General features: G+C 41.9%; 1 protein-coding gene across 2 annotated transcripts in view; it reads right to left on the bottom strand.

Annotated features, from left to right (window-relative positions):
* Window positions 1-12,534, bottom strand: part of RASGRF2 (Ras protein specific guanine nucleotide releasing factor 2) — a 266,197-nt gene continuing 253,663 nt past the window's right edge. For both annotated transcript variants that reach the window (XM_047729964.1, XM_047729965.1), the window contains exons 24-27: window positions 9,146-9,225; window positions 8,088-8,205; window positions 7,430-7,498; window positions 1-3,896 (exon numbers count right to left, since the gene is read on the bottom strand). In XM_047729964.1, coding sequence (XP_047585920.1) covers window positions 3,804-3,896; window positions 7,430-7,498; window positions 8,088-8,205; window positions 9,146-9,225 — 360 coding nt within the window. In that variant the 3' untranslated portion in view covers window positions 1-3,803. The remainder of the gene's footprint in view (window positions 3,897-7,429; window positions 7,499-8,087; window positions 8,206-9,145; window positions 9,226-12,534) is intronic.

Raw genomic sequence — 12,534 nt, 5'->3', positions numbered from 1 at the left:
TTGGGCAGATGAGATCAAGTACACTCAGCCCTACAATTAATGGCAGGCTGTGTGGAGGCCAAGATGAATAATTTTCTCAATCATCCCTGTGTTTACACCTTCAACAAAATAGTTGTTTTCTACCCTAGCTCTGCCCTTCCTTGATTTTTAAGTCACTTACGGCCGTGGAGAAAAATGACACTGTGATTAGATTTCATTGACTCAAGTCTTATTACCAGGATTCACATAGTGGCGCCAATAATCAAGTCATTATCTACACATACAATCTGCCGTCTTACTGAAATGAAAATGAACCATGTTCATTTATTCCTTCTGGCTGTGCACATTAGCCTGGCTCTATTCTTTAGCCATAAATAGTATATAATTTATTCCACCGTGTAATATATATCCCACATATAGTATATCCTATTTCAATAGCAGTAAAAATGATAAAACATCACAGGCTGGATTTAAAAAATCTTTAAAGCAAAGAGAAAGATTTTTTTCCAGGGGGAATAAAATAAAACCTTGCAAACAAAAGCTAAATAAAATCCTTTATTTTAAAATAAAAGTTATTTTGGGGGGGGGAATAACCCCTCTATTGCATTACTTTTTAAGTTAAGAATTTTAAAAGTGACCCAGTCATTGCCGACCCAAGTTTTTATCTTGTATAATACAGTGAGAGAAGAGGTGCTAGCCCATCATCGTATACTCCAAATGGGAATGTAACGTACTTTTCTCTTCCAAGTTATTCAGTATCTATGAGTTTCATTTGTTTTTAAGCAGTACTTTAAGACATATGAAATCTAACAAATAGTAATGGGAGCTTTGTTGGAGAGCCACTCAAAATATTGCAACAGTAGTTCAAAATTCTCTCTTTAAATTCCTTCAGAGAAACACTAAGGAGAAGTGACAACATTGTACTTCATGCTTAAACCTGTCACATATTGTATTGGCTTAAGTAAGAGATTTGTCCCTGCAGCAAAACTGGATGTCTTAGTTAATAACCGAAGGCATCTCCTAAAAGTCCCAAGATAATTTCATCGACAGTACAAAACGTGGGCATTCATCTGAAAGCATGAAATTGGCTTTTACTTCTGACTTTCTAGGTTAATTTTGCAACAATACAAGTGTTTGCCATTTGGTTGACGGGCTGACCTGCCTCCTGCTCTTAGAAGAAGAGTCTCATATAATGGAATATAGGCAGACACAGCTGGGAGTGCATGCTCCAACAATAAACACGAACTTGAAAGGCAGAAGATGGGTGCTTTAACAATCAGAAGCACTACAAATTGCTCTTGGCTATTTTAAATGTGACCAAATTGAATTCTTTAAATGCACATTCTTATCCCAGATGGTCCAGAAATGGTGCATACATCAAAAGGAGCTCCCTTGGAGGTAGAGTTCCCTCCTTTTGCAGTTGCAGCAAGCTTTCAGACTCCAGTAAGCAGGAGGGGCGTGTAACTCAAGGAAACGCTCACGGTCACCATAGCAACTGACGGTGCCCGTAGCTTACCACTGGGGGGCGCTTCCCACATTCTGCAGGAAATTGGCGAGACAGCTTTGTCACGAGCTGAGGAAACCCTGGCTCTCCAAAAGGGGAGGAGCATTTGGAAACGCCTCTATCTCTCATCTTTCTTTAGTAAGAAAGGCTGCAGTGCCTCTGGGAACATTTGCGTCGGACAAATAAGGGTCCACACGCAGAATGACCTCTTCCCGTCTGGAAGACTTTGCGGACTTCAAAGCAGAACGCGTGGACCTTTCCACGTGTTGTTCTGCCTGAAACTACTATGTGTGTGGTGCTGCCATTGATTTTTCGTGGTTTTTAGTCCACCTTCCAAGACTGTGTTAAGCTTTATTTTCCTTTTCTTCGGCAAGACCTCGAGATGCTTGGTGAAGCTGACATATTTATGAGTTCAAACCCTCAGTACGTGAACACTGAGATACAAGTTTCAAGTTATGCATCATTACAATCCAAACAACCCATGCTTCTTATCATGCGTCACGATGCATCAACCTCTCATTTGAGACTAAAGAGAACAAACAAGCAACTTCTTAAAAAAAAGAAAAAGAAAGCATTCATAAGTAACCCTCCTTGGGTTTAGTGCTACACTGTTGGCAAATATGAGCTATTGAAAGTATTTTTGGAATGGTCTTCAAATATTATAAGTATTTTCTTTTACTTACTTGGTATTTCACTATATAGTTATGTACAGAGATGGCCCTTACCATGCAGGAAAAATGTACATTCTTTCCGTCTAGGGTACATTATCAACGCTAGTGCTTTCACTGGGCCTTATTAGCCAGCAAGCTGAATTTATTAACCAGCCGTTAGTTCTAACAAGATCATTAAAGTGCAAAGAAGGAGGGAAAACAGCGAGACAGATCAATTTTTTCAATGTCAGAATCAATGTACTTCATGCCCCTAAGAGAAATCATCAGGTACAAGAGGCTCAGGTAACAACAACTCTGTATTTTTCCTCTTTCTTCTTTTAAAGCAGAGCTCTCCCTGAGAAGAGAAGAGGGAGGTAAACGTGAGATAGCCCTATTTCTTCCACAACCATCAATCCTGGGAAAAGGAAGGTCCCTTCCCCAGCACAGACTAACCCCCGCGTTGAGTCTTCAGAGAGAAGAGCTGTCAAGTGGTTGGTCCCATCTCCTATACACATAGAATATTTTCACTCATAAATATCCCAAAATTTAAAAACAAAGATGACTGGGGAAGAACTGTCTACCAACAGCACACAGACGTGTAGGTTTAAAAAAAAAAAAAAAACCCACGAAACAACGTTTTTAAAAAATACAACCAGTATTCATAGTGAGCGTAAAAATGGTCTGTGTAAATCAGGAAAAAATCCCACATTTCTGTGGGGAGGGTGAAGGGGAAGAGCACAGCAAGGTGCAGAGATGATTTTTAAGTCTGTCTGATCACTCAGCCTAAAACCCTGTGGCAAGGTTGTGGCCTTCTGTCCCCTTCCACAGTCTCATTGGAGAGGCGTGCAGGCCTCTCTCTGCAGACTCTGCACCTGCCTCTCTGAGAGCACCGGCTCCTTGGGCCCCTCAGCCTCAGGAAGGAGCCCCTACCCCACCTGAAGACAGCCCCTGGCTGGGATCCCCCGGGGCAAAGCCTACCGAGTTTTTAAATTTTTAACAAAGTTACGTTCACGTGGCTGTCATCGTGTCTTTCCTGTGCTGTTGCCTAAAGACCAAAAAAAGCAGTCTCAGAAATGCCATTCCTCCAGCGTAAGTAGTTAGAATGCACTAAAAACCATGCACATGCTGTAGACTGAAATTGCTCATGTGGGGGCCCATCCCTACGGAGGAAGCCTCGGCTGTTCTGGAAGCTGGTAATACAGAGAATGTGACAGAGGCAGTTATAAACCCTAAGAGAAGGTTGGTAGGTGTACCCAGGCCAGCGAAATGCCAGACGAACAGCTCGGGCCTTTTCCAGGATCCTTGTCCGCGAGCTCTAACAGAGCCCGGGCAGACTCGGAAACCGACCTTCTTACCCGCTTCCTTAAAATGCCTCCCGGCATCTCCTATATTACATTCCCTCATGAAAAATGCACCATCAGCTCTACTGAGGATCAATCTTTTCTCCTTCCCACCCCAAGTCTGAAAGCATCTGTCTTTGACCCCAAACAGCTGGGCTTCCCTGGCTGGAGACAGAATTCCAGGTCCGTTCCATCCTCTTCGGTGCACGAAGGAGACTGGCTTTGTCTCCGTCCCCGGTCCTCACGGTGCTGTGGGAAGCATGGCATGCACAGTTCCGTCCGGCCCGCTTTCCAGGAGACGTCTACAGACTCAGGGGCGAAGCCAGACCTTCAAGCAGGGAGCCGAGGTTCAATTTTTAGTGACAGTTCATACAGCGTATCTTCATCTATGATGAGGGCTTTGTCAAGCAGGTACTGAGTGACCTGGAGGAACAGGGAAAACCTCGCTTTGTGTTCTTTCAGAACATGAGTGCGCACATTTTCTGAACGGAATCTGACACAATTCAACATTTTCTCTTGAACATTTAAAAATGTTATATCACGGTTTTAAAAATCATGAGTATATTCTCATTGTACAAAAAAAAAATTTAAAAAAAGAAAAGAGGAAGGGAGGGTCGAGGAAGGGAAGAAGTGAAGAAGGAAAGGAAGAGAAGGAAGGAAGAACCATACATTTCCAGTTGTCTCCCAGCTCCTCACCCCAGGGATGTCCCTGAAGAGGCACCACTGTTATCATTTGGTTTGTATTTTCCAGAGTGTTCTGTGTTTCTAGATACTACATGTCCTTATGGAAATCTTTTCTTCCCTTATAATTCTCAGGTACATCTTATTCCGCTTCTGTCTCCTCAGTGTAAGTCAGGGAGAGCTCCCCATGTCAGCACAGAGAATGTGAACTGCCGGACAACATCAACATTGATCCCTGAGTGCATTTAACAATCTCTTACTGATGGGCGCTTAGTTGCTGTCAATATTTCACGCTTACACAAAGCGACAGTGAAATCCCTGTTAGCACATTTGCTTAGGGCTGACGTGGGAATGTTCTTTTGGGGTGGACGCTAGCAGTCAAATGAAAGGAAATGACACTAAAATAAAAATGTTGGGGCCTGAATGATTTCTGTGGAAACACTGCTTTAATTTTATTGAGATATAACTTTTGTAAGAAAAATGGATAGTTGGATTAGTTTTAGTATAAATATCACAGTTCAGGACCATTCCCCTACCCCAACAAGTTCCCTCCTTCCGCTCCCCTGTCAGTCTGCTCCCAGGAGCGGCCCGTGCTGTGATTTCTAGCACCATGCATTTGTTTTGTCTACTTGAGACTTTGATGGAAGTGGAAGCACACAGTCCATACTTGCGTGTCTAGCTTCTTCCGCTCAGTGTAACAGTTCGAAGTCCTTCCATGTTGTGGCGTCTACCACTAGCCTGCCCTGCCGTTGCTGAATGGTGTGGCGTCCTACGGATCCGCCACATTTGTTGATCCTTTCATCTATTTATGGACACCCGGGCCGTTTCCAGGTTGGGGCTATTATTAAGAAATGCTAGGAATGTTTTATACAAGACTTGCAGTGGGGGTGTTTTCATTTGCCCCGGGTAAATACCTATGAGAGAGATTCCTGGGTCATAAGGTAGATGCATATTTAATGTTTCAAGCAATATCCACACGGCAGGCACAGTTTTCTAAAGAGGATGGGCCACGTTATTCCCACCTGCAAAGCAGAAGACTTGCGCTTGCTCAGTTCGTCAATTTTTAATTTTAACAGATGATGCAAAGATATCCTCCCAAAGTGCTGTACCTATAGTGTGTGAGAGTTCCTGGTAGATCCCACACGCTGACGTTTGCTATGACCAATATTTTAACATTTTGTTTATCTGTCAGGTGAAAATGATGCCTCATTATAATTTCCATTTTTTTTTCCTTCTCACTAGTAAAGTTGAGCATTTTAAAAATATTTACTGGCCAGTTTTGATTCTTATTCTGTGAGTTACCTCATCTGTTCAAAGCTGTGCTGATTTTTCTACTGAGTTGTGTATACTTTTCTTACACATGTCAACTGCTGTGGGCACCTGGGTGGCTCCGTCAATGAAGTGTCCGAGTCTTGATTTCAGCTCAGATCGTGATCTCAGGGTCGTGACATTGAGCTCCTCACCAGACTCCATGCTGGGTGTGGAGCCTGCTTAAGATTCTCTCTCTCGCTCTCTCTCTCCCTCTGTCCCTCCCCTTGCTTGCCCCACAGCCACATGCGCTCTGTCTCAAAAGAAAAAAAATTTTTTAAAAAATCACTTCCTAGTCTAAGTGGTTTTATTTTTGCTTTTTAAATTACTATATTTTGTCATACAGAAGTTTTTTGTTTTTTTTTTTAAAGATTTTATTTATTTATTTGACAGAGATCACAAGTAGGCAGAGAGGCAAACAGAGAGAGAGGAGGAAGCAGGCTCCCTGCTGAGCAGAGAGCCCGATACGGGGCTCGATCCCAGGAGCCTGGGATCATGACCTGAGCCGAAGACAGAGGCTTTACCCACTGAGCCACCCAGGCGCCCCCATATAAAAGTTTTTAATTTTGATGCAGCAAACTTAATTAAGCTTATCTTTTTTTTTTTTTTAAGATTTTATTTGTTTATTTGACAGAGAGAGATCACAAATAGACAGAGAGGCAGGCAGAGAGAGAGAGAGAGAGAGAGAGAGAGGGAGGCAGGCTCCCCGCTGAGCAGAGAGCCCGATGCGGACTCGATCCCAGGACCCCGAGATCATGACCTGAGCTGAAGGCAGCGGCTTAACCCACTGAGCCACCCAGGCGCCCTTAAGCTTATCTTTTATAGCTCATACATCCTTTGCTTAAGAAGTTCTTTCAAATCTAAAGATTGCAGACATTTTGCACTATATTTTATTCAAATAATTTAATACTCTTTTATATTTAGGTAATGAACTCATCTGGATTTTTTTGTGTGTGAAATGGTATCAGATGGAGAGCCAAAATTCCTATTTCCTTTATGGGACTTGTCAATTTCTTTCTGGCACTTTTTTTAAATGCCTCCTTTATTCCATATTAGATTTTCATATAGACAAAATCTGCATCTGGACTGTATCCCATCCATTGAATTTGTATTCCTATGCCAATGCAGTCCTGCATTATTCACTATAGTTTCAGGATATGTGTCTGAATCTGGTAGTGAAAGCTCTTTTTACTCTTCTTATTTTTCAAAAAATCCATCGGGTTTTTTTGGTGTGTTTTGTTTTGGTGTTTGTTTGCCTATCTAAGCTTCTTTATGAGTTTCACAATAAACTTGTCAAGTTCCATGAAATAATAAGGAAAAAATGGCTGTGACTTTTATGGGAATCTTCCATACTACCCTCTCAATTTTTCTGTAAAGCTAAAATGATTAAAAAAATATCTATTTAAAAATGAAAAATGAAAAAAGGAAGGAAGGAAGGAAGGGTGGGTTGGTTGTGGCTGGGATGGAGGAAGAAAGGGGGTATATGATGTGAGATGAACCTTGAAAGATAAGAAGGAGCCATGTAATGTAAGATTTATTGGACACATCAAGACTTTTTCTTTCTATATCTGAAGAGCATAAAAAACCTATAAAATATTTTACACAGGGGACAAATATATTTGACTTTATGTTCCAGAGAGTTCTATCTGGCTGCAGTTTGTAAAATGGATTTTGCGTTCTAGAGTGAATGCAAGTAGACCAGGTAACAGACCAGGTAGCCTGGACCAGGGTGGTAATGGTGTAGACAGATTTATGAGAAATATAGAACATACCATCAATAGAGCTTGAGAAACTGATGTTCTTTTTGTCTTCTTTATTTCCCAATCAGAGTTGCCAAAGATTTGTCAATTTTCTTGGTCTTTCCTGTGAGTCAGCTTTTGATATTATCAATCCACTTTACCACTGTTTCTAATTCATTAATTTTCACTTTTTCCTTTATTATTCCCTTAACAACCATACAATGTTACCTTTGGCTGATGGTCTATTCGATAGCAAGTCTGCTGGAATTGGCGTATCTCTCTGATGATGTGTGATATCTGAGAGAGAAACCGTCACAACAAAATCAAAGCCCAAGTATTTCCTTGTATTGCAACACATTCTTCCAGGCCCTATCCACAGGTCATCACACACTTTCTCCAGTGAAATGTCAGAGCCCTGCCCTATCATTTTCTATGCCCAGCCAGGGCTGTCTTGCCCTTCCATGAGCCACATGAAATGCAAACGGCAAGAAGATACTGACTTTGCAATCGGGAACAGCTGGCACTGGGTGACCTCAGGTCCAGCAGTGGCAAGCTCTTGGGTGTTACTGACCTTGGGCTCCTTGTTCTAACTTGGCGCTTAGAACCTGGTTGTCCAGCAAGAAGCCTGCAGCATCTGTCTGTCACTACCCTGTCTCAGGAAGCCATTCCTGGAGCTTTATTGCCCCACCCCTTTGCCCAGACTGCATGCAAGCTGAAATACCCCTGCTGAAAATCGCATCGATCAGTCACATCAGCGAGGAAACCCAGTGTCCCCCATCCCTTCCAGCTCAAAATGTAAAAGCAAACAGTGACCTCCGTGACTTAGCCTCTTCTCTTGAAGCCACTGACATCACTGAAATAGGCTGCTGATGAAATGATCACCTACCATTCTCATCTTGGAGAAATTAACAAGGCCTTCTTCGGTAAAGTTTGGTGTTCCCTCTTCAATAAATGCCAGGTCTGTCAGGTACATCCCCAGATAAGGAACAGCTGGGGGGTTACAGCTGCAAAACCAAGAGACACTGTTCTCAAGCTCATTCACACAAATAGCGACTCCCCTCCCGTGTTTCACAGGAAGCAAGCACGCTGCTTCAACCCTGAAGAACAAAGTCTTTTAATTCTGTCTGCACAAGCACACTCACGATATTATGAGTTTTCAGTACATCTCACAACACATTAGAACAGAAAATTACAGCCTGTGTTGTACCATGTGCCTGAGACAACGGCATGTTCAAACCACAGGATGTCTTACAGACAAATACCAAGTATGTGCTAGAGGTACTTGTCTGCGGTACTTATGCACGGGCCGCGCTTCCCCAGGGAGTAAGAGCATGGAGGAATCTTCAAGAACTGGGTAGAAAAATCAATGTCATTAGAGCTTGTAAAGCTTGTTTTCTGCTTTCATTAGTGTTTCAATGTTTTAGAGGGTATAGACCTAATGAATATCACCACTGCACTCTAAAGTGATGCCTTCTTTGTTGTGTTTTTTGATGGGGGGTATCTTGGTCTTCTCAAAGTCAAGAGTTTGGAGGACATAGGCGTTTGAGCCAGAGAGAACTGGGTCTGAGTTCCAGCATGACCACTTGCTAAGGGATGATGGCAAACTCTGTGAACCACAGTTTCCTCGTGTGTTTAGATTAATAAATACCAAATCAAGAAACTTTTTATGGTAAAAGATGGTTTGATTTTAGAGTAAAAGATCATGATATTTTCTTCTTATCTGGGATCATCCGCATGCCACCAGTAGGTCCACAGGACACTTACTGTATGCACAATATTTCAAATGTCCCGAAAAATCAGGAAAATACCAAGATGATGGAAGTTGTTGCCCATTTGTTTTTCTTTTCAAAGCCAAGAAGGAGGTAGGCCACTATTTGTATATTGTATACATTTTTAAAATACATTTCTGAATTATAAATGACTTAATAATTAAGATAAACTTACTTTTTAAGAGTTTCTCTGAGATTTTTAAATCTTCCTTCAGATGAAACAGTTTTCTGAAGCTTGTCCATGAGAGCTTTTGTCTGGAAAGAAATGATCAACTTAGCTTGCCGTGAAAACACTCCTGTGGTTTGACAAAGAGATCCTCAGTTCCCTTCCAGAGTGGCAGATGCTGATGCCTTTATCAGACCGTTGTGATGTGATATGATTTTTGAAGTACGGACACGGGGCATTATGACTGAATTTGATGTTTAAAAAAAAAAAACTTGTGGAGAAGAGAAAGTGACTATACTGCTCGTTTAGCCAAAAAGTGGAAAAGGTGTAGAAAAGAAAAAGTGCGATGCACGAGAAATTAGGGACTTAAATGATCGATAAAGCACACGTTGACTTAGGGAATCTTAAATGGGAGGTCTCACACCAGGTGGTTTTCACGGTCAGTCTTTTCGGGTGTTAATTTCCAAATCACCAAGACACAGATTTGGTTCCTTAGCTATCTTCTGCTACAAACCCTTTGTCTTGTGATCTTTCTCAACTTGTTAGAAAAGCATAACTGACATTTTCCAAGAAATAAAACTGCTGTTGACACTGATCTGGACTTTCTCGAATGGACGCGGGAGACCGGGAAGGGGGCACTTGGGGATGATGACCCACTCCCGGTAATACCCAGGCGGGCTGGCAGGAAAAGCACTTGGAATGCCCAGTTTGCGACTCTTCAGACTACTCTGTCTTGGTCTGGGGAACAGCTGCACGCTTCATGACAGCTTTCAGAATGACTCAAAGGGGTACCTTCCCCACCCTGGTTCCTGAGGACTCTGGAAGAAGATAGCCAGCAAGGCCTGGGGAGGGACGGCGGGGTGAGGGGGGACGGGATGGGGCCTGGGTGGGCCTCCTGCCTGGCCCAGAGCTGGCCTTGGGCTGAAGGAAGCTGTGCAAATTGAGTCTGTCCTAGAGCCACAGACCGAATTTGGTGGGCATCAAACTGCCCGGTCTACCATGCCTTCTGTATGTCTCCCTGTCTGGACTCAGATCTAAAGAAGAGACAGCCGCAGAGCAGACGGTGTGATGAAAGAATCTGAAGGAGGCCACATCTGCAACCGGGCACTCCCGATGGTGACTAGACCCAGGTCCTGGGCCCGGGACGATAGCCTAGCACTTCTTTGAAAGCCACTTGGAGTGACGCATTCATGGGATTGAAATGGTATATTCTACTTAACACCTCCACAGGTGGTACATTCAAATTTGAAAAAAATATTTAATATCAGTCTTATCACCCCTATTCCAGGGTCAGTTATCCCTAAAGCTGCATCCTGTCAAAGACATGGGTATCACCTGAGTCAACAACAGGAGAAGTTTAATGTTTTCTTTTCTTTTTTTTTTTTTTTAAAGATTTTATTTATGGGACAGAGAGAGGACACAGCAAGAGAGGGAACACAAGCAGGGGGAGTGGGAGAAGGAGAAGCAGGCCTCCCGCTGAACAAGGACCCCAATGTGGGGCTCAATCCCAGGACCCAGGGACCATGACCTGAGCCGAAGGCAGAGGCTTAATGACTGAGCCACGCAGGCACCCCTCTTTTTTTTTTTTTCTCAAGTTTTTATTTAAATTCCAGCTAGTTGACATACGTGTAATATCAGTTTCAGGTGCAGAATTCAGTGATTCATCACTTTCATACAATACTGGGTGCTCATCACAAGTAACCTCCTTAATGCCCACCACCTGTTTAATCTACCTCCTCCCCCTCTTGGCCCCCCCACCCCCGCCACAGTCCACTTTCCCTCCAATAACCCTTAGTTTGTTCTCTACAATTAAGAGTCTGTTTCTTGGTTTGCCTCTCTCTTTTTTTCCCTCACAATGTTCATCTGTTTTGTTTCTTAAATTCCACATATGAGTGAAATCATATGGTATTTGTCTTTCTCTGACTGACTTATTTTGCTTGGCATAACACTCTCTAGCTCCATCCATGTCATTGCAAAAGGCAACATCTCTTTTTTATGGATAATATTCCACTGTGTGTGTGTGTGTGTGTGTGTGTGTGTGTGTATACATCCTGCATCTCCTTTATCCATTCATCAGTCAATGGACATTGGGCTGTTTCCATAATCTGGCTATTGTTGATAATGCTGCTATAAACATCAGGGTGCAGGTAGCCCTTTTGAGTGGGCATTTTTGTATCCATTGGGTAAATACCAGGTAGTGCAATTGCTGGCTCACAGGACTAATGTTTTCTTAAAGAAGATTTATGAATCCCTTGGTACCAACCTCAGATGAAAAAAGAAATAGGGGAGAGAGAATGAAAGAGAAGACAGAGGAGAAGACAGAAGACAGAAGACTGACCTTGACGAAGTGTGACAGTGTGTGTGACCAGATAAAATGCTCTTTGTATCCAGTGCCCAATGGCAAGGGTTACCATTGCCTTACGAGGAGGCAAAAGTGAGCCACAACAAGGGTATCGGTGTCCAGTTTTTAGATTCTGATATAGCTGTTTGAGGCCCATTTTAAAAACAGTATTCTGACACCATTCATCATAAAATCTATCAAAAAACTAGGAAGAGAGAGTAGTTTCCTCAGTTTTATAAAAGCATTTACAAAATACCTATAGCTAGCATGATCCTTAATGGTGAAAGACTGAATGCTTTCCCCACAAGACTGAGAACAAGGAGAGAATGTCCTTTCTCACCAGCCTTATTCAACATAGTATTCGAAGTTTAGCTAAAGCAATAAGGCAAGAAAAGGAAATAAAAGGCATGAATTAGAAAGAAAGAAGTAAAATAGTTCCTATTTACAGGTGACAACGGTCTGTGTAGAAAAATCCCAGGGACTCTATAAAAGAGCCTCTAGAACTGATCAATGAGTTTGGCAAAGTTGGAGATAGAGGACAAATACCAAAAAAATCAATGACATTGATTAAATTAAAATTAAAAATTAAAACCACAGTGACATTTAAAATTTCTCCAAAGAAAATGAAATATTTAGGCATAAATCTAAAAAATTTACACAGAACTTATATGCTGAAAATTTCAAAATGCTGATTTAAGAAAGCAAAGAAATCCTAAAGAAATGGAAAGACAGACTGTGTGGACTGGAAGACTCAACAGAATAAAGATGTCAGTTCTCCTCAAATTGATTGGTTTACTGAAATTCCAATAAAAGTGTCAGTAAAGGTTTTTAGACATTTTTTTTTTACAAAATTTATATGGAAAGTCGCAGCACCTGGAGTAGCTAAAATAATTTTACAATAAAGTGGGAGGGATATAGAAAGAACTCGCAGATCTCAAAGGTTAAAAAAAAAAATCTAATTAAAAAATGAGCTGCAGACATTTCATTGAAGAGGATAAACAGATGGCAAACCAGCATATGAAAAGATGTTTAACATCACTAGCCATTAGGGAAATGC

This window comes from Lutra lutra, chromosome 5 (assembly GCF_902655055.1).
Source record: "Lutra lutra chromosome 5, mLutLut1.2, whole genome shotgun sequence".
Taxonomy (NCBI): Eukaryota; Metazoa; Chordata; class Mammalia; order Carnivora; family Mustelidae; genus Lutra; species Lutra lutra.
Note: the sequence above shows the minus strand (reverse complement) of the source record. Positions and strands in the feature narration are given on the sequence as shown.